This window comes from Cydia splendana, chromosome 1 (genome assembly GCF_910591565.1).
Source record: "Cydia splendana chromosome 1, ilCydSple1.2, whole genome shotgun sequence".
NCBI lineage: Eukaryota > Metazoa > Arthropoda > Insecta > Lepidoptera > Tortricidae > Cydia > Cydia splendana.
Genome location: NC_085960.1, coordinates 20,887,949 through 20,915,369, shown reverse-complemented (window position 1 = coordinate 20,915,369; position 27,421 = coordinate 20,887,949). Strand labels below are relative to the sequence as shown.

Here is a 27,421-nt window from a genome sequence, read left to right as displayed (position 1 = left end):
CTGCCAACTTAGCTTGGTCCGACTCTACTCGTATACTAACTTCACTTGTAACTAAATAACAAACGAATAATGTAATAATATATTCTAATATCGATTGTAACTAGCTTCTGTTAGTCGTACCAATCTGAAACTTTGCAAGTAACTAATATAAGTAGATGACAATACAACAATTCGAGCTGATCAATCAATCTGACAAACTATCTAATAATAACTCTGTACTATGTTAGGTTTTAAGTGAATAAAGATTATTATTATTTAAAAAAAAAAAAAAAAAAAAAAAAATGGATCCAGTAGATGGATTAAGTGTACAGTCGGTATCAGCAATAAATGAGTGTGCTTATAAAAAATGATTTTTAGCAGAAATTTATTTAATATCAGACTCATTGACCAAAAAAATGGATGAAGACCTTATTCTACGCGAAATAGTTAAAAGTCTGGCGTTTGAAATAGAGGCTGTAAACCAAGATAATGTCTTAACATGGACTAGTACCAACGGCACACCACTCAATGTTAAAGTGAGAGTGAGAAACAAAGATGAACCAAGACTGATCCGAAAAGGTGTGATACCTGTTCCAAGAATTGGCATTACTGCACCCGAAAAACTCAGGCTTATGTCTAGCGATCAGACCATTCTGTCATTCAACGTTTATTTGGATGGTGAAACAGAAAAAGAACCAAAACGTCACAATGGTTTAAAACTGTTTAACATTGGTAAGAAAAAATCACTCACTTTTTGATTTTTTAAATTATTTGCTGCTTAAAGCATACAAATAACCAACAATACAACACAGTACAATTGCCTGAATTGATTAGTCTTAGGTATGAGGCGTAAAGTAAAGTAGAAATAGTTGCCATGATTTTCTAATTTACGAGTTATAGTTACTAAACAGGTGTTAATAATTAAATAGTTAATATACTGTTCTATTAATATTTATTTAGGAAACTGCCTAGGAACATATAGCGATGATGAAGGACCGTATTTACCGAGTTCTTCCGAACAAAATGCCGTGGAAAGTGGCCGTTGCAGCAAATCGTCCAGCTGCATTCTTAAAAAGAAAGTGTCCCCAGTTCGCAGCTCAACAAACACTCACACTCAAAAAAGTTTTTTTGGTAAATGCAAACCAGGTAAATTAATTATATTTTTAAATGCTTATGTATCAACGTAAATAATAACATAATTAATAATAAATTATAATCAATGACTTAGTTAATTAAACATGCATGGCTTTTACTTATAAAACGTACAAGTTTAACAATATTATTTACCTTAAAGAGCTCCAAAAGTCGTAGAGAGACAAATCGTCTAAGATTGCTCCTACAGTCAGCAGCAGAAGTTGCTAAGGTTGTTCAAATTTACCTTGACACGCTCTTAATTCTCTTAACAATAAAGTCGCGTCAAGATCATTTTGAACACCTCGCCCGCTTAGCAACTTCTGCTGATGACTGTACCTTTTATTCCAGGAGGATGCCTTGATCCACCCTTTGATGAACCCAATTATGCTTATGGCCTCCCAAATGCAGATCGTCATGAAAACCTACAAGTTGAATGTAATAAGCTAGACGATAATAAAGATGCTTGTGAACCAGGTAACAAGCACACTTTTATAAACCCTTTTTCGGTGGTGCAGTCAAGTGTAAAAATAATATGGGTGCACAAATCATCTCAAAAATATGTCCCACGATACAGCTCTCATGTCTGCGAATTAAGAACTATAGGACATATTTTTGAGTAAGTTTTCTACACCCATATTTTTACACTTGACTGTACCACCATCTGGTTTTATAAAAAAAAAAACAAAATTTGTTATTGAAAATAGTTACATTACCTTATAAAACAAAGTCCCCCGCCGCGTCTGTCTGTTTTTGTGTATGTATGTTCGCGATAAACTCAAAAACTACTAAACGAGTTTTCATGCGCTTTTCACCTATCAATAGAGTGATTCTTGAGGAAGGTTTAGGTATACATATAATTTGTTAAGGTTTTGTGTAACCCATGCGAAGCCGGGGCGGTACTCTAGTTATTTTTAATTATAATTCACTTGAACACGACTCATTTTTCTGTGAAAGTTTAATCTAAGTTGAACCTTAAATAGCAGTGCCGAGTTACTAATTACATGTTTATGTGGTCAATATATGTACTATGCATGGATAAGGGCTGGAAAATGTAAGTTAAATTAATTAATAAAACTAAATACCCTTATTTTTCTCTAGGTGGATGCCTCGACCCACCTTTTAGTGAAGATAAATACCCCTACACTGTTTCAAAAACGCATCAACTAGTGAAACTTGAATTGACACCGCAATCTACCAAGGACGAAAAGCAAATACTCAGTAACAAATCTTCAGAAGAACGCCATAAAACACTTGATAAGAAAACAATAAAGGAAGAAGATGATTCTAAAAAACTTATGGACATTTATGCAACAGCTCCGAGACAAAACTCACTGGAGGCAAAATATTCACATTCTATTATAACATATCCTACTGACGTGTCATCTAATGAAACGCTAAGTGATCAAATTCCACCTAAAAAACTATCAATAAAAAGCAATGATGATGAAGCACAAAAGCAAAGTTATGATTATCCAGTATCATATTTTGTTCCTCCAAAAGATGTTTTGAGATGTAAAGAGGAAGAACGTAGGTATAGTACGAGACCCTCGTCTCTCACAATTGACAAAAGTAGTAAAAGTACAGCCCATGCTAAGATAGATATTGTAGATAAAACAAAAAGTATGGAACATGATTATATTCCTCAATATGTGACACCTTCAAAAGATATACAAAAAGAGAAAATGAAACCAAATTATACTGATGATGCTACTTTTAAAAATGACTATAATAAACAAAGCGACATTGTGGGAATTCAACAAGAAAACAATAGTATTGTGGACATTCCATCATATGTTGCCACGAATTCCAAAAACGTTGGCAGTTATCAAAAATCTATTGATAAAGAACGTGCTTCAAAATATCTTAGGACCACTGAAAGTAATCCTAACATTAATGAAAACGATCTTATATCACAACAACAAATAGTATCGCCAATCGACAATCAGAAATTATATTATGAAGAAACTAGAAACCTTGAAGAAAATATTGGTAAAGAAAATGAGAAGACAAAACAAGATAACCCAATAGTCGAAAGAGCTGAGATAGGAAGTAAAGATCCGTTAAAAGATACATTACTTCAATCAGAAGTTGGTTACATTACTGGTACACAAACCGCAGACAGTCTCGATGCAAAAAAAGATGTGCCAGATATAAATTTGACAAAACAATCAACGCTGAAAACAGAAAATTCTAAATTCTTAAATACACATGGTCCTATAAAAGACGATAGCAAATTGAATTTTGGTAGTAATAATAATGATGATATCTCTAAAATATTCCGAGTTGCCGAAGCAACAATACCTGTTTTAGCTACAGCTACAGCAGCAACATTGGCTTTATCTAAAAAACAATCATTACAATCTAATGACAAACCAAACATTGGATTAGATAGTTCAGTGTCTAACAAAAATAAAGCTTCAATAAGTAAGTGTTCAGAAGACTTGCTCAAAAAGTCTACTGAACAAAAACTTGAGAATCATGAAAATGAACCAAAGAATTTATCGCCGCAAAGTATTTCAAGTTGTGAAAATAATGAATTTGATGTATCTTCCGAACACAGTATAGATTTTAAGCAAGAACGTTCAAATAACGTGGAAACTCGTAACACAGAAAACACATCAGTTCACAAAGAAAAACAAGAGTTATTCGCTGAAAACGTGAACTTTACAAGTACAAATAATGTCATAGTTGGCAAAAATATTCCAAAACATGATTATATTAAGTCCGACCCAGAATCAGAAAAAAGAAGATCTAGCGCAATTCTTCAGAAAAAAGCGTTATCGGCGAAACATGACTTGGATATGGAGTACGATGATATTAATAAAACAGCTCCACTTAAACGTAATACATTTACGGTTATTGCATCTGATACCTCAATACAAAAACGCGAAGAGATTGAAGAAATACCAGAAAACATAACAGATCTTTATTTTAAAACTACTGATGTATCTAAATTTAGCTCTCCTAATTTAACTAAAAATAACACAGTTAAGAGTATTACAGATATAAATAACAGAAAACTAGAAGGTTCAACCCCAAGAATCAGCCAGCCAGGAAAAGTAAAGGATTTACATTCAAAAGTCAGTGATGATACTAAAGCAACAAAGATAGATTCACGCACGAAAGAGATGGAAAGTGCATTTTATACTGATGCTGATGGAAGTTTATCACAAATACGCTCAGAGAATTTTACTAATATGAACAAAACTATTAATCAAACAAAACCCAATACGATATCAAACGAAAACGAAATAAATACTGATCCATTACGTAATCGTTTACCAACACATATTAAAGATATAGATACAAACATTGTTGAAACTGTCCATAGCCCGCTCAAAATAGAAAGTGAAAACCCGGATGCAAATTACAAGGAGATGGAATTGTTACATAAACCAGGAAATAAACAGGACTGTCTAATCAGTCAAAACGCAAAATCTTTAGATAAAGGAGCAAAAGATATGGAAAGACCCAGCCAGTCCATAAAAGATTCATTACAAAAAACTATCCCTGATAATATACAACATTTGCATCCAAAAGTTTCAGTTAGTGATGAATCAACTGTAAATCAAAAAACGGCAAATTTATTTTTAGCTAAAAGAGAATCGGAAAAGATATTGAATACTGACTCTAACATATCTGTACCAAAAAATAATACGGATAATTTGCGTTCAAAAATGATGACCGACAGCAAATACTTTGCTGATCCAACTGCGGAAAATTTACCAGAAAATGCAAGAGATTGCCATCCAGAAATTAATCTTGACGATAATTCTGCATCATTTACTAATAACATTGAGCAACTCGAACGAATAGGTATAAAAGACGTCATATTGAAAAATGGGAGGAAACCTATTAGCGATGATATTGATGCATCTCAAAAACTTTTAACAAATGATTTTCATACTGAGAATGGTAAATATTTTTCCGTTGACTCTGCAAGCGATAGGATAGAAGTTGTTAACATATATGACAACTCGAGTGGCAATGAACCTGAACCTGAACTTGTTCAAATTTTAAATGATAAAAAAGAGCAGAAGAATTTCGATTATGAAGAGCTAGAAAAGGTAAATACACACAATAATGAACAACCAAATCAAACAAATCTTACTCAAAATGAACTTTTTGAGACCCAAGAATTCGCGGGATACAATAATTACGGATTAGTTGATAATACAAAAATTGTAACAAGAAGTAGCTTAACCTCTGGTGGATATTCAGGCTTATTAAGTGAGGTTTTAAGCAATATTTCAGAAGACAGAGAAGGAGAAGAGGGTATTAACGTAAGAAATCAATCTTTAACTGAAACTACTGGAAGACATGAGGATTTTATAAAACTAGATACTCAAGCTTATCGTGATTACCAAACGTTCGACAATCCATTTACAAATATCTCTAAAGAATCAGAATCGAATAGCATGGTGTCAGAAATAACTGTTGGCAGTAATTATCCTCATAAAGCAAAGGACGGCAGTTATATTTTACCAATAAATAACTTAATCAAGAGTTCCGTATCAACATTAAAAGACATTGATTACAACACGCACAAGGAAACGAGCTCGGGAACATTCAAATCTATACAAAAAATAAGTCGGTCTAATTCCATTAATAAGGACAACGCTCAGTTAAATATAACTAGAGATGTAGATCAGTTAAAGCCAACTGATATGATTGACAAACCTAGCGACTACCAATCGTCACAAATTCCGGCCTCCATGCATGATTTAATCGGGTTGAACACGGATAATATTAGAGCAAAACCTATTAGCCCTTATGGGCAGACCACGCGTTATCAACAACCCAATCTAACCAAATCAAAAGAGCTACAAGAATCCAATATTGTTGCAACAGAATCATCTTTATCAATAAAAAGTACAAGTCCACTTTATGTAGATATGTCGTTTTATAGTTATATCAACGACAATAAACAAAGGGTTGTTCAAACACAAAGCCCACTTAGTGACAAACAAAAGCCTAATGACGGCACAGTCACTATAGTAAAAACATTAATACGTCATGGAAATGAAATAAGAATACCTGTGGACAACGAAAATGATATCTCTTTGAACATTTTGGACAAAGACGTAAGAGTGGAAAATAGGAACAGTATTATCGGATTGCCAATATATCAAAGTCATCGTGAAAAATGTAAATATGTATATTGCTTATTTTCTATAATACATATTTCAGATAAATACGATGTCACTTTCAGTACGAATCAAACGAAGCATTTATTAATGTCAAACGATTTACGTGATTACCTACATTGTCGGGAGGTCACATCTGTAATCTGTAGGTTAAGACCTTTCTACTCTAATCTCTATTATTGGCCTTCGTTTGATCCATACTAAACGCAACACTCTATATAAGTATAGTTACAATTAACAATACATAACAGTATATTTACGAGTAGAAGAGGCATGCTGTAGATTACTATAAGTATTATTAATTTATTAGCCCTTTATGTGCCTATATGTATAAATTATATTAATATTTCTCGTCGTAAGTTAAGTAATATGTATATCTATATCAAAACTTTATCTGTTGTCAAAATACTTTTGATTGCTACTGTATGTTTAATACCATATCATAATATTACAAACAAAATGGTTTTTCATGATTCATTTATCACTGCGATGTTTTTTGTAAGTACATAAATACTTTTCGTAGCTCAATAGGCATTCCTAATTATTCCATACTATTTCAGACGCTGTTGATCGCGCAAAAAAACACAAAGACTGTCTCAACAAAAATTTAGCTTTGATATATGAAAGCGAATTAATTCCTTTGCACACTGTCATCAAAGACCTGACACAAGAAGTAAATACGCTAGCATCAAAACAAGAAATACTTCAAATGAGAATCCGAAATACTAAACGGACAAAGTCTTTGAGACTGATTCCCGTTGTTAAAAGATGTGGATGCAGAAGAATTTAGCGATATGTAATATGTTTTATACTTACGTTTACCTAATGTACAAAAGCTTGTTCAAAGTACCTGTATGTTATTGCAATGCCATAAAATACAAATAGCTACTAGTTATAAACGTAACTATTTTTACGATGATATCGGTTATCGGCTCTATCTCATGAACTGTAATATTTAGTTATAAATTTCAGATTATATGTTATAGCGCTGCTGTTATATAGATCTGATATTACTTGCATAAATAACAACATAAAATAAAAACACCGGATGATGAAAAAATGTCGGGTCGGGCAAAATAAAAGCACAGTAGGTACCCTAAAAATTTTTTTGCAACTTTTTTATTTTACCATTTTGTCGGCATGATAAATTTATATATTTGGCGCTTTGATTCGATTGAGCCCTATACAAGACTGTCTATTTACGTGCGTTTTGTCGGTAGGACGCGTCACATACCTGTTTTGAGTGGTGTTGTTATTTATTTTATTTGGCCCTATAAAATAGCCATATTATAGTGCCTGGAAATGTCACAGCACTGGCCTTGTCGTTTCGAAAGGTACTTATTTACCTATCGAAAGTCAGAACTACTGGTATGTTGTTATTATCTGACTGCGCGTGCGTAACGGAACAGTTAATACCGTGTAAAGGTATAATTAATACAATGTCATATTTTTAACGCATTTCTATCAAAAATTTCTTAAGTAAGTAGGTATAGGCCCTTTCATAGATATAATGCCGAGCGAACTTGTGCACCAACGAACTGGCCCACAAACGCCATTTGTGAACCAATGAACTGTGGCCCACTTCGTAGTGTAGGGCCCGTATGTGCGAAGTAATAATAAGTCAATGATTTCTATCTAATTATATCTGAGTGATGTAAATTAATAAAGCCGGACCACGGGGAATTTCCGAAACTCAACGGAAAACTAGAATTCGAGAACACAAAGTTTGCACCGTCTTGGCAGTGACAGTAATATGAGATGCCTTTAAAGATATCTCATAGTAGCGCTACTTGACACTTGTACGTAGCACTTGGCATGAAAATTTAACTGGTCCGACATAACATACATTTTTATTAAGACACGTTGAGATTTAGTATTTATTCCAGATTTGATAATCAACTAAATTTTATTGAACAAACTAATCAATGTTGCCCTTAGGCATGCATGGGATCAAAACATTGTCCTTTTCATACCAGTATCACCAATAGGTAAGTATATACCTACCCACTATTGATTTTATATTTTTGATTTTATCCCTAAAGTCTTAATACTATTTTTATCAGACTTGTTAGGGAACAGTCACCTGCAATAATATGTTACTCTTCGAAGGCCGCAAAAATATCTGACACGATCTTATTTGTAGAGGCATAAGAGTGTGTCACATATTTTGCGGCCTTCGAAGAGTAACATATTATTGCAGGTGACTGTACATCGTTGAACGAACAACATAAATTAACAGCATGTTCATGCTTCTTAATTATTGTCACTGTTAGATAATGATAACGCGCCTCGTTGTTTTAACCCCGCGCTGATTACTGCCTTCCAATGTCTCGCTTGGTTCAAACGTGTCGCGAAACCCGACCGAAATACACGCCAATTGTTTATTCTGTGGTATCTCTCTAAGCAACAAAATTATTTCAGTATTGTTGGTGTAGTGCACCAACAATAGTAACGTGTATGTTACCAATATGATTCCAAATTTTAGCGGTGCAAAATAGAACCCAGGGTTTGCTGTTGGCTACTATAATAACATAATTAAACGATAGTATTATTTATAATTTTTCCTAATGAGTCAAATAAGTGTGATATAGTTTTACAATGGAGTTTAATCTAAAAACTGTTTCGAATAGTGTCGATAGCCGTGAAAAATATGCAGCAGATTTGGAACAAGCCCTTTTAGTGGCAGGTAAATACACGATTAAGTGATTAGAATTGATTGAAATATCATTAATTACAATTATTATTATTGTTACAGCATCCCTCCGAATACTGTTTTTACATATTAGCTAAAATGTATTATTGATCATATGTAATCTGATGCCCTTCTAATAGATACTCATAATAAACACTTCAGATTTTTTTAAAACGCACATTTTTAAAATGGTTTGTAACAAAAGGCGCACTTTATTTATACCAGTCATACTAATCACATCTCACTGGCATAGCATAGCTCGCACATAATAATTGTTTTAAAATTAGGTATATTTTTTTGGGAATGTAAACAAATACTTAGATAAAAACCAATCATACTAAAATGATGTAGGTACCTACTTACTTATCTGTCATGCATGTATTTTATCTCAATTGTCAAATAACTCTTCAAGACTTCGAGGTTTTGTTTGCTCACATTATTTTAAGAAATTAAAATGCGAGCAAGGTGCATCCTTTGAACTGTTACAGGTGTGGGCTGGTACAACATCAAGTATTGCTTAGTGCTGGCCCTGTTCCTAATATCAGCTATAATCGAGACGATGGGATACGCGTACTTGCTACCGGCCGCTAAGTGCGACCTGGAGATGTCAGATGCACAGCGGGGAATAATCGCCTCGCTACCATACATTGGTAAGCCTAGTGGTAGTGATTCTTAAATCCGCAAAAAAAAAAAACAATTATTAAGCCTTTCGTGGGTGTAGGCAAATTTAGCAAAAAAGTGGCCCTTAAACATATATACCTATTATAAACATAAACATATAGCTATGCGCCCGTGTGAGGGACAAAACATAGGTATAAATATTATACGCAATGCGAGAAAATTAAAAACAAGTTTTAACATTGTTGACAACTTACCAAAAACAAACTAAGGTCAATGAGGGCATTTCCATCATACTTTTTTATAAGTTCGCTTTGGCTGGTCATAACTATGATGATATTTAGGTACTTTTTAATAAATCTGATCACTGTAATACTGACTGTAATAAAGGTACTCATATTAAATTGCTAGTAGGTACTGCTGGTTATTTAAATATGATTTTTTTAAAGACATGTCAGTTGACGGATTTTCCCTAGGATTTGGGGCATTTCCGTCAACCAACGATTTTTCTTGTATCGTGACGTTTGTATTACAAACATAAGTACGTCAAGTGAACAAATACCACTATACTCTTAATCGAAACTAAACCTTAACGAACTTAAAGCTTTATTTTAGATTTTATTGCCAAATGTATTTTTTTGGGGCCATTCCGGCTTATTTTTAAATTCAGGGGTATTATACATTTTATAAAAGTTTAAAAATAATATCTAATTTTAAATAATACAGCACATATATAGGATGATCTACGAAAGCTACCACGAATTTATAAAAGAAATTTGACAATTCAGTAAGAATCTCGCATCACCTCTCATGATTATGAGTTATACTTAAGTGAGTCAAATCAAAAAAGGTTGGCAATATATGAAATAGGGAAATTCCGGCACATGACGATTTTTTCCGTTTCGTAATTGACGGATTTGTCCATTCGCTAATTTTGTAAACACAAATTTTAACCACTCACCTTCCTCACCAATAGATTATAATGTAAAATGGATAAAAAGACTGATAAACGTGGATATCGAACAATATAATAAACATACTTATTAAAGGCATCTCTATATTCACTACATCTGTACGCATATTCGAAATAGCATCGTAAAGATATTATCTCAGTCTTATTATATGGTGCAAGAACAAAACAAGATAATAACACGGCAGTAGTGATGTAATCCAAACATTTGATAATATATTTTATACTTAACACATATATCATAAACCCTCTATGCTGCCTTCAAAATCCGTAAATAATGGCCCACATTACGATAAACTGTTTTGTTACAGCAAATTTCTAAAAATGTTGTAATAGGGTCATTATTTGATATGGTGTAAATTGGCAAGTCCACGGTAAAAAATGAAAAAATCTTTATTTTAGGTATTTGTTTGACCATAATCAAATGTTTAGGATGCACGTTGTTGAAAAACGTTTTGGTCCCTTTCTGTGAAACTTATCTGCTACGATATGGACCTCGCAATTTTAAAGTGTCATGGTGATGACATTTCATGTGCTTAGAATGGCGTTAATGCATGGTAGTGACAAATTATCATTTTCACCATATAAATTATTCTCACTTTAATTGAAATATCTTTAATTGAAACACTCGTGTGATACTAATATGAAACTCACGGCGTTCGTTTCATAAACCCACACTCGAGTTTTAATGCCTTTAATTATGTAGCAGACACATACACAAACGGGTCTACCGCGATATAATTTCATTGTTTTTACCTTAAATTCCGACGTTTCAGCTGAGTTGCACCAGCTGTGGTCACGGAAAGACGGAAGAATTATATCGCGGTAGACCCGTTTGAGTAATTAAATATGTGTACAAAACGCGAGAGTTTAAAGTGTTATATACATATTTATATGCCTACATAGTACCTACAGATAATGCAATAAAGCCAATAAAACAATATGAATACCTATGAGATTAGTAGTAATAAAACTAATAAACTAGGTACTATTATAGTACCTAAATAACATAAGTAAGTACCTACCTATTTATTGAATTGAGTTGGAACAAAAAATACAATTTGATTTTGTTCTGATGATGAGATCCATGAGGAATTGAGGGGACTCCTTAGTTTTAAAAGGCAAGCATTTTCTCTTGAATATCACGAATTTGATGGAGTGTACTTAATGACGCAGACCTCACCATAGATGCTATGTGGAACATTCCTTTCATAAGTTGGTGTAATGGGTGTATTATGAATATTATGATTTCGCTTGCACGGGACTCAAAATAAGCACTCGAAGAAATATCAAACTTTGCTCTCTTGTTGTACAAATAACTATTCTACTCGTATAAATATAAGTATGACTGGGTGACTTCAAATTGGTAATACAAAATCAATGTTTTACATACATCTTCCCTAAATTAAGCCCCTCAATTAAGTCTCATGGTTTTAAAATAATCAAAAGTATATTTTTATATTTTTTTTATTCATCCCATTTTTTTAGGCTTCACATGGTTATCCTAACATAATGATTAACAAATAACCCTCCTTTGGCGTTGCCGTAGTCGGGTAAGAAGGTTAAATAATGTCAAATGAACACTTTCCTTTTTGGTTATCAATCACCTGTCACAGTATTTATGAAGTAAACGTGTTTTGATAAGTAATTGTCACTTGTCAATCGAAAATTAGATTCTCCGCAAGATTTTGATTTTACAATAAAATTGTAAATAAAATAATTCCTGAGAAACGTGTTACCGATTTTGCTACAAAAGGTGCCTTAGCAAAATTTAGAGAATCTCCATTTCCAGCAAGATGGTGCACCAGCACAGTTAGCTCTAAGTGTGCGATATCATTTGGACCAAGAGTTCCCTGGTAGATGGATTGGACGCAACGGCCCAGTCGCATAGCCGCCTCGAAGTCCCGATCTTCGCATGGTCGACTCGACTTCCTTTGTGGGACGAAATTAAAAGGAGAGTGTGTGTGTGTGGAATCAAATACCCTCGATGAACTTCGCCAAAAGGTAATTGAGGCGTTCAATTCTGTGAAAGCCAATGAATTTATTCTTGGCAGACTCAAGAATCTCAAGATCAATCATATGAATCAGACTTGTGTCCAGGAAAACGGTGGTCTGTTTGAACACATCTTAAAATACGTTTAGTTAAAGTAGGTGCACACTTATCTACTTATTGAAACGTAGGTATTTAAGATTGTGTTACATTTGGTAAATTATGTACATTAATAAATGATTTAATTTGAATTAATTCGCTTATTATTACCATTAAATGTATCAGGGTACCTACTTACGACTAAACAGCTTAAGGCCAGTCCAGACGGGAACAGTTTTGCGCCAATCTGATTAAATTCTCTGATCAAATCAGCTGGTGTGGACACAGAATAAATAATAGTACTAGGTACAGAAGACTCACTCTCTAACAAAACGCGTCTGTTACGATCAGGACAGATATGGCCGCTAGGTGGCGACAACGCCACGCGCGGCTTATGGCTAGCCACCAAAATTGGTGTGGAACGGATGTACTAAAGCAACCTGTAGCAAAGCGACGAAATCCTGGTGTGGATGAAAACGCCAATTTGGCTCGCCGATTCCCCTTTTATTCGATTGTAAGATTATGACCGATAAATGCGCGTTTAGGGGTATTATTTTTAATTTAGAGCGGTTGTCACCATAATTCCTCCGCCCGTCTGGACTGGCCTTTAGTTACACGAGTGTCACTCATAGTGATATCGATAATTATTAACTTACATTGATAACATCGAGTGACAGGTATGACAGTTAGGTATGTGGGGTAACCACACTTCGGGACTTTAATTATTTGTTTTATTAGAAAATTAGCGCTAATTAAATACAACGGAGTTACTGTAGTATACTATTGGGCATTAACTGAGTCCCAATCAAGTGTTTTGTATTACCAATTTGAAGTCAACCTGTATATGCGTTACCTTACCTGCCAACTGATGTGTTTATAGTCGGTGCCAAACATTTTCTGGGTAAACCCGTCGCTACCTGAATCAAAAGATCCTTTAAGGAAGGAAACTTAACCTTTATGACCAGTGTTCTAATGACCAAGAGAAAATTACTAGACAAAAGAATATCTTGCACAGGGCCAAGGGCACTGATTGCTCTATTTCATCGAACAATAAGTAGATTAAGCAATAGGTACCTTTTAAGTCTTTATCCATATCGGTTTCCTTTACAATGTAGCGGTAATTAAAGAATTAACAAATTAAGCTTCGATTTCCAGCGGTTGTCGTGACTTCGTTCCCTTGGGGCTACCTCGTGGACACGCGAGGCCGTAAGACAGTGGTCATCTACAGCTCCCTTCTATGCGGAGCCTTCGGAATACTCTCGGCCTTTATGCCGGAGCTCATCAGCTTTACCATATGCAAGTTCCTCGCTTCAATATGGTACGTACTTGTGAATTATCGAACGAGCGAGCGAAGCGAACGAAGTTCTTACATTCGACTTGGGACACACGGCTGGCTAGGGGCACGTCCCGGCATTTCGATGTTTTTAAGCTGAACTATCAGAGGATAGTTTGATACTCAAGAACTTAAGTAAATTTGTTCTAATTTAAATGAAATTGGGTAAACGTGTAGTTGAGGGCATTATATTTTTGTCATTAAATTATGAGCAGGCTCGATCAAGGGGTTATTGAGCTAGAAGAGCTTAGAAGGCTAAAAAGTTATTTGTGAGGGGTCTTGCTATTCTGGTCATCTTTTTGCAAGAAAGTATGGTCGAGTTTGGTATCAAATGAAAGTGCTCGGCTTGCACTTTTATAATATCGTTTTTAAATTTACCATTTTGAAATAATTTGCAAGATAAAAATAAACAAAATATAGGTATTTGACATTTGACAGGAAATATTTCGGCTTACCACAGATACAGTATCAGTTAAGGGCTCCACAGACCTTGTAATATATCCTCGCGATTTTTGATCCATTGCCGCCTATAGTGGGACATAAAATAGTAGAAATTAAATAAAATGGAACTCTAAAATTTCCATACTATAGTCGGTCAAACAAGTTTGTCAGTAGAAAAAGGCGCGATATTCAAATTTTCTATGGGACGATAACCCTTCGCGCCTACATTTTTTAGCCGCTATTTTCTACTGATCGAAATGGCTTGACAGCATAGACTTATAATATATAGAGACGGTGTCTCAGCGAGCTGTCACTGTTGCCACTTTTGTTTAGTGTACGATTAACAATGAGGCCCACCTTGCTGTAGCCATGTCGATAAAGTCATATCGATAAACTATCGACATTTCTTGCAATTTTAATTTTACTTCAAAGGCTTAACAATACCTAAAATGAACAAAAACGCTTTTATTCTTTATTGTGGTTATCAGATCACAATTTTATAGTCACGCCCCAGCAGGGAACCAAGGGAAAGTTCAGATATTTAATTAAAATACATAAATACTTCCTAAAATAGGTGTTCCGCAATAATTGAATTATATTATTATATTATAATATATTCATTATCCATTAGCATTTCAATTATGTTTATGTTTAACGAAGATATTGAAGCTTCAATTAATCGCTATTTCGTTCCGCTGTGTAGCGTTTATCGATATATAACATGATTAAAATCGACTTTTTACATCCCTAAAAGAGCACACATATACGCTTTTACGCACACATATACAGCCTGGGCGCATCAAGAAAGGCAACACTTGATTTGAAGTTCATCTTGTCAACAGTATGGTTGTCCTTTTTTGACACACGGCATTATTAAAAGAGCGAGGAGAGAGAAATGATACTAGTTGCTGCGCCGTGAAAGAGAACAGAAAACGTTGGGCCCTTGCTTGACAGACTGTAAATTGTTGCCATGTGTAAGCATTTTACGTCAAAAATGTGACAGCTACGTAGAAAGTGGCGCCCTCATTTATTAACCGACTTCCAAATCTCAAAAGGAGGAGATTCGATTGTGTTTTTTTTTTATGTTTGTAACTCCATATCTCCGTCATTACTGGACCGATTTTGAAAATTATTTTTTTGATTGTATGTTTTTGTCAAAACCCAGTTCTGATGATGGGATCCATGAGGAATCGAGGGAACTCCTCAAATCTTAAAGGCATACATATAGTGATTTATGTGTTTTATCAACAAATCAAGCATATACATTCAAAAAAGTGACATTTGATGCAGTGGAACTGCTGATGATGATCAGAACGGAACTCTTCAACGAAGCATAGTTCACGTTTGGCGATTTGTCCTCTTCGTTATGTTTGTTAAGCAAGTTAAGTTTTTAAGCCACATTTTTGTCAAGCTCGAGTTCTGATGATGGGATCCACGAGGAATCGAGGGAACTCCTCAAATCTTAAAGGCATGCGTATAGAGATTTGTGTATTTTCATCAGAAAATCAAGAATTTACATTAAAAACTGTCGCATTTGATGAAGTGGAACTGCTGATGATGATCAGAACAGAACTCTTCAATGACTACACGTTTGGCGATTTCGAATTTCGATTTTGACGGAGCTGGCCCTGGAGCACCTGACCCGGATCCCCTGACCCGGATCCGGGCTCTTATCTGGGCCTGAACCCGGACCTGGACCCGGACTCGGACCTGGACTTGGACCTGGACCAAGACCTAGACCTGGACCTCGACCTGGACCCGGTCCTGGACCCGGAACTGGGCCCGGACCCGGACTTGGACCCGGACTCGGACCTTGACCCGGAAAACCACTGATACCTAAGCTAAATAAACCACTATGATTACCTACCATAAAATGTAGGTAAAAAGTATAATGATGCCAAACTTACTAGCCCCTCCCGCTCAAACCCCCGTACACCGCACCGCACGCGCCGTTAAGTGGGTTAGGTTAGGTTTGAACTGCGATCCTCACAGAACCGAAAAAAAGTGGGTTAGGTTAGGTTAGAACTGCGAGCCTTACAGAAACGAAATGCTACCTACTAGAAAAGTGGGTGGTTTTACTTCCTTTTCTACATAGTGCACCATCGATGTACAATAATCTTTCACCGGCCCCCATAGAAGTCGGTTTTTTTTTCTATAAAATTATTTTCTACTATTTTATGTCCAACTATACGAGTAAGTAGGTGCAACAAAGTCAATCGCTCTATATAATTTTTGGCAAACCGCGAGTTTTCAGTTCGGGGCGAACTACTAGTGTAGATAAAATATAGTGTAAATAAACATTTATGTTCTGCAAGTGAGTCGCTTAACTTCAAACTCGGGTAAATCCATCTGTATACTTATTAAGAAAATTTGCTGAGAGGGTCGAATGGATTTACCCGAGTTTGAAGTTAAGCGACACAAGTGTAGTCTCTAAAAAAAGTTTTGCGCAGTCACAATTACGCAAGCATTAAGATATTAATGGAGTATGATTAATTACTTAATAATTATTATGTCATCTGCTTATCTACATATTACGGGCGATTGCATCATTCTTTATGTGAACATGGATATTATCATGTATGTAAAGACTTTCACATGACTAACAAAGTACGGTTAACCATATATACCTCTACCTTTTTAATTGCTACAAACATTCTAATCATCAATAATCATAACATAATACTGCGTGCTAATATTAATACACAGTCATGTTAACAAACGCAACGTTATAATGAGATACCTATATGTATGTAGGTAATTTAAAGGAGAAAAAAATATTTAGCCACATTAATTTAACCCACTAACCCACTATCCGGTTTTCTTAACATTAAATAATCGGCCAAGAGCATGTCGGGCCATACTCAGTGTAGGGTTTCGTAGTTACCATTCTGTCAAAATAGGCCAAACGGGGGCTATGAGTAAGTATCATAAGGGACCGTACCTTTGCAGCGCTTTGTACTTACGTCTTTTTACTAAGAAAAGCATTTTTTTTTTTACAAAAACTCAAAAACTACTAGACCCTTCGTGTTGGCTATAGTTTTCATTGAAAGTATTTAGTAAGCTCTTGCTTCACGATTTTTTTCATATTTTTGGACCCGTGGTTCAAAAATTAGGGGGGGGGGGCGCACATTTTCTTTTTCTTTCGGAGCGCATATTTCCGAAAATATCAACTATATCAAAAATGGTTTTAGAAGACCCTTATTCGTTTTTAAAGATCTATCTAACGATACCCCACACTATTGGGACAAAGCAAAAAAAAAAATCAATAAAAAACTTTTTATATGGGAGGTACCCTACAAAAAAAATATTTTATACTTTTTATTTTACCGTTCTATCGCAATGCATGATTTATGTATCCATGCCAAATTGCAGCTTTCTAGTACTATCGATCACGGAGCAAAGCCTCAGACAGACAAACAGACATGGCGAAACTATAAGGATTTCTAGGTAACTACGAAACCCTAAAAACCGATCATATCACAAATCCCGCAAAACCTATAAATCTTAAGTTTTTAAAGTAGACCCAATTCAAAGTCAAATATAAGTACTTTATTCATGTAGGCCTAGTAACAAGCACTTATGAACGTTTTACATAATAATAATTATATTATCTTAAGCTAATTATCAGTAGACTATACATAAAAATTCAAAATCGCTCTCCTTCTTGATTCGACTGGCAAATCATATTACTTTTTGGCAACCGGGTTTTTTAACCTAATTAGACCCCGCTGAATCCGAATTTGCCGGTTGCTTAATCGAAATCTTGACCGGAAGTGAGATATATGACATTAAAGGTCCCTTTTTTTCGTTTTTCGTAAATAACTCATAAACGGTGGCCAATATCAAAAAAATTTGTTAAACGATAATATTCTACACAACATTTTGAACAAAAAAGATTCAGTACACTTTTCGCAGGGATCAATATTTAAAAAGATAATAAAGAGGGAAAGTTCTAGTATAATAAATTCTAAGTTTCCTTGTTTTTATTTATTCGTTAATAATTTGAAAAGTGTGACTCATAGCAAAAAATATCTTATACATAAATAATAAACATAAAATTTCCTACAAGAAACATGTAGAACACTTTTCGCTAGGATCAATATTTAAAAAGACAGAGCAGCGGGTAAGTTATAAATAATCAATTTTAAAGTCCCTTTTTAGTTTTTTGTAAATAACTCGTAAACGGTGTCCCATAGCAAAATAGGTTTTTAAGAATAAATTATCTACATAAAATTTCCTCCAAAAAATATCTGGAATACTTTTCTCTAGGATCAATATTTAAAGCGATATTAAAGGAAGAAAGTTGATTACAATCAGTTCACAGGTCACTTTTTTTTAGTTTTTCGTAAATAACTCGTAAACGGTGGCCCGTTGCAAAACAATATTATACATAAACATTAAACATAAAATTGTCCACAAAAAAGGTTCTGTACACTTTTTCGTTACGATCAATATTTAAAGAGGTATTAAAGGGGGTAAGTTAATTGTAATCAATTTCCAGGTCCCTATTTTTAGGTTTTCGTAAATGACTAAATACATTGTTAAAAATTGGGTAATGTACAGTCGCCATCAGATATATCAGAACGGCCAAGGCGCTCACAAATATCTGAACACGCCTCTATTGTCAAGGCGTTAGGGCGCGTGTTCAGATATTATGAACACCTTGGCCGCTCCGATATATCTGATGGCGACTGTACATTACCCAATTTTTAACAATGTCAACAATGTAGTCATTTACGAAAACCTAAAAATAGGGACCTGGAAATTGATTACAATTAACTTACCCCCTTTAATACCTCTTTAAATATTGATCGTAACGAAAAAGTGTACAGAACCTTTTTTGTGGACAATTTTATGTTTAATGTTTATGTATAATATTGTTTTGCAACGGGCCACCGTTTACGAGTTATTTACGAAAAACTAAAAAAAAGTGACCTGTGAACTGATTGTAATCAACTTTCTTCCTTTAATATCGCTTTAAATATTGATCCTAGAGAAAAGTATTCCAGATATTTTTTGGAGGAAATTTTATGTAGATAATTTATTCTTAAAAACCTATTTTGCTATGGGACACCGTTTACGAGTTATTTACAAAAAACTAAAAAGGGACTTTAAAATTGATTATTTATAACTTACCCGCTGCTCTGTCTTTTTAAATATTGATCCTAGCGAAAAGTGTTCTACATGTTTCTTGTAGGAAATTTTATGTTTATTATTTATGTATAAGATATTTTTTGCTATGAGTCACACTTTTCAAATTATTAACGAATAAATAAAAACAAGGAAACTTAGAATTTATTATACTAGAACATTCCCTCTTTATTATCTTTTTAAATATTGATCCCTGCGAAAAGTGTACTGAATCTTTTTTGTTCAAAATTTTGTGTAGATTATTATCGTTTAACAACATTTTTTGATATTGGCCACCGTTTATGAGTTATTTACGAAAAACTAAAAAAAGGGACCTTAGAAGTGATTATAATTAAATTTCCCGCGTTAATATCTCTTTGAATATTGATCCTAGCGAAAAATTGTACTGAATCTTTCTTGTAGGCAATTTTATGCAGATTACTTATGTTATGTAATAGAACAGTTTTTGCTATGCGCCACCGTTTAAGAGTTATTTACGAAAAACTAAAAAAAGGGACCTTTAATGTCAAATATCTCACTTCCGGTCAAGATTTCGATTAAGCAACCGGCAAATTCGGATTCAGCGGGGTCTAATTAGGTTAAAAAACCCGGTTGCCAAAAAGTAATATGATTTGCCAGTCGAAATCGATTTTATGAAAAATAAAACCAGTCTACAGAGCAATTTATTGATGTTAATATTATTCCAATTATTCCAGCATGGCATGTCCGGCAGCAGCACCGTACACTTTTATCGGCGAGATTATTCCCCAGAACCATAGGGACTTGGCTCTATCCGTCACGAATGCTATGCAGACTCTTGGATCCGCTTTAGTACCTTGTAAGTAGAATAGGTATGCTAGGAAGGTAATTACTATGATACTTGGCGATAATGTTTAGTAAACCTCCATTCATTTAGGTACATTATAATTCTTTAAGGCCCCGTGGGTTCAGGTTTTTCTGTCACTCTCACTAAGCGTAAGCATGAGCTAGGCGGCTGTGCGTGTGCGTGCCCGGGATCGCGGATATCATGTTTTTGAATTGTTATTTTAGTAAGTTTTATCAAAAAAAGGTAATCGATAAGTTTAATCAATTTATAGGAGCAATTTTCATATTTTTAGCTTATGTGCAAATTTTTAAGGTTCGCTTTAGACCTTGTTTTTGATTTATCTCTATCGAGCAGAAGTCAGGGCTATCATAGACCTTCAAATTTTGTATGAAAATCCGATTACAGCAGTCCTCTCGAGCTACGTACTACGTCCGAAACGGGCCACTTCGAACGAAGCTTATTATAAGGAACATAACGACAATATTTCACTGCATATTTGCAAAAATAAAGTACCTAATGTCATTTAGCTACATATACTGTACTATTGACAATTAGAATGTGTTGATTAGAATGTGGTGGCTGTTGCTCTTCGCCTGGGCTGCGATGTTTGCGAACCTCACATATGCATCTGCGGCACTATGGTTGAGAGTAGCGGCCATCATGCGTTGAGTTGTTGTCGGTCTGTGGGGAGGTTTCCACGCCACCATGCCCTAAATGACATTGTGAGGAGGGCTCTTTTGTCTGCGAATGTGCCGTGCATGTTGGAACCTCCAGGCCTGAGCCGGTCCGATGGCAAAAGACCTGACGGGCTGACACTTATTCCATGGGAGAAGGGTAAGTGTCTACTTTGGGATGCCACATGTGTCAGCACGTTTGCCGCCTCGCACATGGGCCGGACGGTCCGGGCGGCAGGAGCGGCGGCTGAGTTAGCGGCGCTTCGGAAGCGCGATAAGTACTCGGCCCTGCTAACAAAATATCTTTTTGTCCCTTTGGCAGTGGAGACGTCCGGGTGTTGGTGTGCCGAGGCCAAAATTTTTTCGAGTGAATTGGGGCAGCGTTTGAGGGAGGGAGGTCATGACCCTCGTTCCGGGTCATTCCTGATGCAGAGGCTGTCTATCGCGGTCCAGCGTGGCAACGCGGCGAGCGTGATGGGCACCTTTGCATCTGGAAGGGCGCGGGACGGGTTGTTTGATTGAGTTCTCGGTTGTGGCTTTATGTAGCTTAGTTTTAATTTAGTTTAATTTAGAGTTAATTTATTAATTGATCGAGTGTGTTTAGGTATAAGTTTTAATTTGTAATAGGTTTAGTTGTATATTTTGTTTAAACTTACTGGAATTTGTGTATAACTTGGCTATCGTTTTTACCCACCATCGTTATATTACTTAGCCCAAAAGGCTGTAATACTTATAGATATATGTACCAATTCTGTTGGTTTCGTCATTAGAATGTTATTTCATTTATTTATTCAACGGCGACATTATATTATCCTCAGCGCCTACGTATCATTTATTTACGTCAAACCGGTTGCACTTTTGCATTCCATTGGATCAAACCAGTAAACCAAGTAGGGTCAACCGGGATAAATGCGTCACTTGAGGTAAATGCGTCTTTTAATCGTTTCTTCTAAATGTAACATTTTAGAACTATTGCAACCCTCCCTGTTCGAAGTGTGGTCACTGAACTTTTAGTGTTGACGGCTATAATAGCTATAATATATTGCGTTTGGAAGATATCTTCAAAAGACGCATTTATCACAAGAGACGCGTTTACCCCGGTTGACCCTATATTATCATTCTACGGCATCTATACGCGACTATCACACTCACACCGATGCAGATTCGCACGCCGCTCTGGTGTTTAAGCGAGATAGCGTTATGCACGTATATAGCGATGTCTCGCTCGCACATTGAAGCGGCGTGCGGAATCGGGGATCCGCAACCAATGTGATGGCGTGGTGATGACCGCCATAAAATTAAACCCATTTAAGCAGACCACAAGCAGACATGAATAAAAAAAATCGTAGGTATAACTCTACCCTCTACCAACGCATTTAACCGATTTGCAAGACTGTAGTAATCCCATAAGAGCTCCGCGAACAGTTTTGTGCGGAGCTCTAAAAATTCTATATTTTTACTTGCAGTACTAGCCTGGGGCATCATTCCGCTGCCCTTCAGAGCTGATTTTGGCGTGTACACATTTCGCTCGTGGCGAGTTCTGGTTATCGTGTACTCGTCGTTCTTCATAGTAGCCGGCTTCCTGATGTCGTTCGGCCCCGAGAGCCCCAAGTATTTGGTTTCACAAGGGAGATATGACGAGGCTCTAGCAGTCCTAGAGACAATGTACGCTGCGAATAAAGGAAAGTCGAAGGCGGAATTTCCGGTAAGTTGAGCGCACAAGAGTGTTAGATATTTTGCTACTAACTATAAAAAATAAAAAAACCGGACAAGTGCCAGTTGGACTTGCCCACGAGGGTTCCGTACTTTATATTATTGGCAACAGAAATACATCATCTGTGAAAATTTCTACTGTCTAGCTATCATCACGGATTCACGGTTCATGAGATACAAGCTGGTGACAGACCGACGGACAGTGGAGTCTTAGTAATAGGGTCCCGTTTTTACCGTTTGGGTCCGTACCCAGGGTTCCGTAACCCTAGAAAGAAGTTTAGATACAGGATGTGATAAAATGAATAATTTCAGATAAAGGTGCTTATTGTCGAAGACTCTAAGAAAGAAAATGTCGGTTTCTTCACCTCACTTAAGGTTCAGTCCTTGCCTCTCATGAGACCACCATACGCAAAATGGATGGCTCTGAATGGATTCCTACTGTTCGGAGTGTTTTCTACGTAAGTAGGTATTATTTTCATTATAATTATACCCACCGTGATAAACTTTACATTTATATGATATGATAAGTTATTGAACCTCAATGACGCGAGTCGTGCGCGTTCTCAACCGCTGCGCTGCGAATATAAGTCCCTTGCATACTTATTTGTAACTAATTAGGTAAATATATACTGTAGAGTGCATATACTAGATATATACAACTTTTGTACATTTATACAAATTATTATAATAATATCCTACACGATCCTCTGTCATTACATGATTAGGTAACATATATGATTGCGAAATAGGGTGCGTAAACAAGATGCCAATCGTTCACGCTCCGTAGCGTAGAGCCAGGCGTGGCTCACTCCGCGATTTCGTCGCTTTGCTACAGGTAGCTAAAAGTACATCCGTTCCGCTCCAATTTTGGGCAAAGCCTTATATGGCTTTCCCCAAAATTGGGGCGGCTTATGCCGCGCGTGGCGCTGTCGCCACCTAGCGGCCATATCTGTCCTGATCGTAACAGACGCGTTTTGTTAGAGAGTGAGTCTTCTGTACCTAGTACTATTATTTATTCTGTGGTAGAGCGTAGTTATCTCTCTTCATCATTCTTCCATATTAGTGCAACAGAGACAGTTTCATTTCGTTCGCTACGGAGCGTTAACGATTGGCATATTGTCTACGCTCTGTTGTTACTAAATTTTAACTTTTTGGACAATACATTTTCAGTTTAAACGGTCTCTACATGTGGATTCCGGATATCCTGAACAGGGTGCTCAGTCAGGGTCGCGACGGAGTAACAGCCTGTGAAGTTATCGCTCAAAGACTTAATGATGTAAGTAAATGAAAGTTATAGTGAATCATAGTGCTAAAACATGAGAAAAAATCGTACAAAAACTTACTTTCGGTCCATGCATTCTGGAGCCTCCAGGGTTGTATTGGATCTATGGCACGAGCTTAATCACAGAGCCAAGCTGGCAAACAGTTGTGTTTTATCAGAAAGTAGTAAATTAATCATGAGTATATACTCGTACTATAACCTCTATACTTGCGTGCCTCGTCATTGTTTTAGATAGCACTATAGCATTTTTACGGCTCAAGTAATATATGTATAATTAATTAATACAAACAAACAAGTTTAGATGCTACTGTGAATTTAAAAGATCGTCCGCCGATTGTATGGCGGTGGAAAGATCGTCGTTTGGTCACATGAACACGTAAAAAAATATTTTTATAGGTCAAGTATTTTTATAGTAAAACTTTGATAGATTACTATTAATTTATATGCTATTGTGAATAAATAATATCGCCAGCCGGCTTTATCGCGGTGAAAAGACCGTCAGCTCTAACCTGAATAGGGCCTTCAGAAGCCAGACTTTAGCATCTATAACTTACGTCCCTATTTCATTTGCACCATGTATTCACCCTTCTGTACGCTTGGTCAGTAAATCGACTGCTGAAGTAATTATTACTATTAGGTACTATTACTTGTGTTATTATAGCTTAACTTCTGATTAATGAATTTAATTGTTCTAATATAATATTGACTCGAACATTTTCAATGCCAAACACTGATGTTTTTCCTTTACAGGCTCTTGAAGCAGCAGTTTGTGACGACAGCATAGACCAACTTACATTCTTTGTGAATTCAATAGCCAGCCTCTCTTGTGCCGTCATATCTTTACTTGCCAGTTGCACGCTCAAGATCATTGGCAAGAAAGTGCTTCTAGTACTAATCTACTTCATTATGGGCTCTTTCTGCATGTCCGTTAACTTCATTAGAACGAGTATGGTGTTCGCGGTGTTGCTGTCAGCTCTGCAGATTGTAGCTGTTGCTGTTGGGCCTGTCAATGCCTATGCGGTGGAAATATTTCCTACTCATTTGAGGTAAGGAAGGAGTAAGATAAAATCCGATAAATGAATTTGTAAGCTAGGCACATAAATTAGGTATGTAAAGTCCTGGCAAAAATGAGATAATAATAAAAACTTGGCGACTGTAGGTACTGTAAGTCCCTGTTTCTTTGGAAAGTTAATAACTACCAACATATCGAGAGCTCGAGCTCGACCTATTACAGCGGGCACCACGAGAAGTATGCTGAGGCATGGTATAATAATATACTCCGCCTGGTACTCCATTCCGAGATTCGCGTATGACCTAACTGACACGCGCCTACGTCATCATGCTGTTTACAGGTTCTCAAACTTTGAAATGTGGGAGAATTTTAACCAACGGTGAAAATTATTTTAACGGCATTAATTTTAAGTTATTCATGTAGAAACATAGTAAAATAAAACAAATCTAATGTATTAAATTAAACTTTATTTATCTATACAAGACAAACGTTTAAAAAACTAATTCACAGTTACACATTAATTACCAAGCTTACGACGTGAAAAGTTTGGAAAACACTGCGACTGCTGACACTGAGCGAGAAGGAAATAACAATTAACACGCGTTCGACAAGGATGACGGTCAGGGCATGAAGTTATCTAGATCCGAATTGTCAAATGTGCACAGCGCTATCCTGTGTTGCCAGTAGTATAAACAGAATTACCCGAAAGTCTGAAATTTCTTTCGTGAATCGGAAGATATTGCTAACGAGTAATTAAAAATGACGTGTTATTGTAAATTTTAAGCTAAAATACATATAAATGAAAATTATAAAATTATAAAGAAATATTTTAACTTATTAACCATAGGTATAATGTACCCATGTAACATGTTATGTTGAAATAAAGTGGCAATGTTATTGTGACGTAGGCCCGTGTCACTCTGGGAATGGAAGACCATGTTTTATTAGACCATGTGCTGAGGTGGAAAAGCCCGCGAAACGTTGGACGATGAATAGTTATTTACTAAAATTCTATATTGTCGTTTTTGCATAATTAGGTATATTTTATTTCGTCGCATATAATATATTGTAAAACGTTGTTACGTCATATACCTACATGTACAAAAGTAAACCAACTTGACACGATATTTTCTTTTGCCTGTTTTACTATCACATATCTATATTGCATGGTTATGGGTTTACCGAGGTCTTACATTGGTTCTTGTTCTCCCTTGCCATACAAAAGCGTAGAATATTTGGTTAGCTGTCAAGGCGTATCCAGACAAGTAAATTTTTCGCCAATCTGATTAAATTGGCCGATCGAGTCAGAACGTGCGAACGCAAATGCCAATTGGGCTCGCCGAATTCAACCGCCGATAATGACCGATATTACCGATAAAATGTGGTGCGGACGCAAGAATACCAATTTGTGACGCCAGTATTTTCGTTCTGGGGCATTTTTTCAATTTAGAGGGCTTCTAATATCACCATAAATCTAAAATTGGTGATTAAATTGGATTGACGCCTATTTCATTTCTGATCAAATCGGTCGATTTGATCTCGTATAACGTTGAATAAACCTGTGGCCCTAGTGAACAAGGGTACAAGTCTCAGGCAGCGCAGTTGTAAAAGGGCCTAAGTTCCACGTAACACTTATGCCCTTTTACACCTAAGCTGCGCGTGAATTGTACCTTTTTTCACTAGGGCCACAATTTTAACGTTTCAGGGGTATGGCGGTGAGCCTCGCGATCATGCTGGGCCGAATCGGGTCAGTGCTCGGTACAAACCTCGCGGGGCTGCTCATCAATGCCTCATGCGAATCCACCTTCTACTTTTTCGGTGGATTGTTGTTGGGTAAGTAGGTAGAGTCGAACCAAGGTAATTCTGCACCTAGCTTAAACGTGAAATTCCTATAGCCCGCTCCACACGAATTTCACGCACATTTGTGGAGGGGGCATATGAAAATCAGATGACACTTAATCACTTTAAAGTCACTGCAGACAAACTCTAGTATACCTATGGACATTACACGTCCATAAAAACACTGGCATAGCCACTAGCAGAGCATTTAAACGTAAAGTAGGCAAAACGTACCTACTATCTATTAAATTAGTAATTATCTAGGTATCTGAATACGCCTTTCAGGTCTACCCGAAGCTTCGAGGTTCATTTTGTACTTTTCATTTCATGATAATCTATCTCTTTTCAGTTTGCGGCTTCATGGCATTCCTGTTACCGAGGGCACAAAGTAAAATATGTTGCTTCTAAAAATTATGGTTCTAATGATCAGATATGGTTGTTGATTAAGTCTAGACCAAATAATTTAATAAATACAGATAGTATTATCTTATGTTTTAAGTTAAAGACTTATGCGATGAATAAATAAATCAGAGTTGAAAGAA

At 36.0% G+C, this 27,421-nt stretch overlaps 1 protein-coding gene across 2 annotated transcripts; it reads left to right on the top strand.

The window, feature by feature from the left end:
• Positions 1-360: 360 nt before the first annotated feature.
• On the top strand, positions 361-27,421 carry LOC134791620 (synaptic vesicle glycoprotein 2A-like). 2 transcript variants are annotated; one of them, XM_063762678.1, is made up of 12 exons: positions 6,922-7,056; positions 8,147-8,248; positions 8,891-8,946; positions 9,441-9,602; positions 13,785-13,947; positions 20,250-20,371; positions 22,500-22,738; positions 23,059-23,204; positions 23,917-24,022; positions 24,779-25,074; positions 26,746-26,873; positions 27,229-27,421. In XM_063762678.1, exons 2-12 carry the CDS (start codon positions 8,205-8,207, stop codon positions 27,285-27,287), a joined length of 1,521 nt encoding a protein of 506 aa, XP_063618748.1. In that variant the 5' UTR covers positions 6,922-7,056; positions 8,147-8,204; the 3' UTR covers positions 27,288-27,421. The 2 variants fall into 2 exon arrangements, with proteins under 2 accessions (XP_063618740.1, XP_063618748.1); XM_063762670.1 differs by lacking the exons at positions 8,891-8,946; positions 9,441-9,602; positions 13,785-13,947; ... (5 more) ...; positions 26,746-26,873; positions 27,229-27,421 and adding exons at positions 361-711; positions 940-1,125; positions 1,462-1,587; positions 2,212-6,261 and having other exon boundaries at positions 6,821-7,056; positions 8,147-8,244.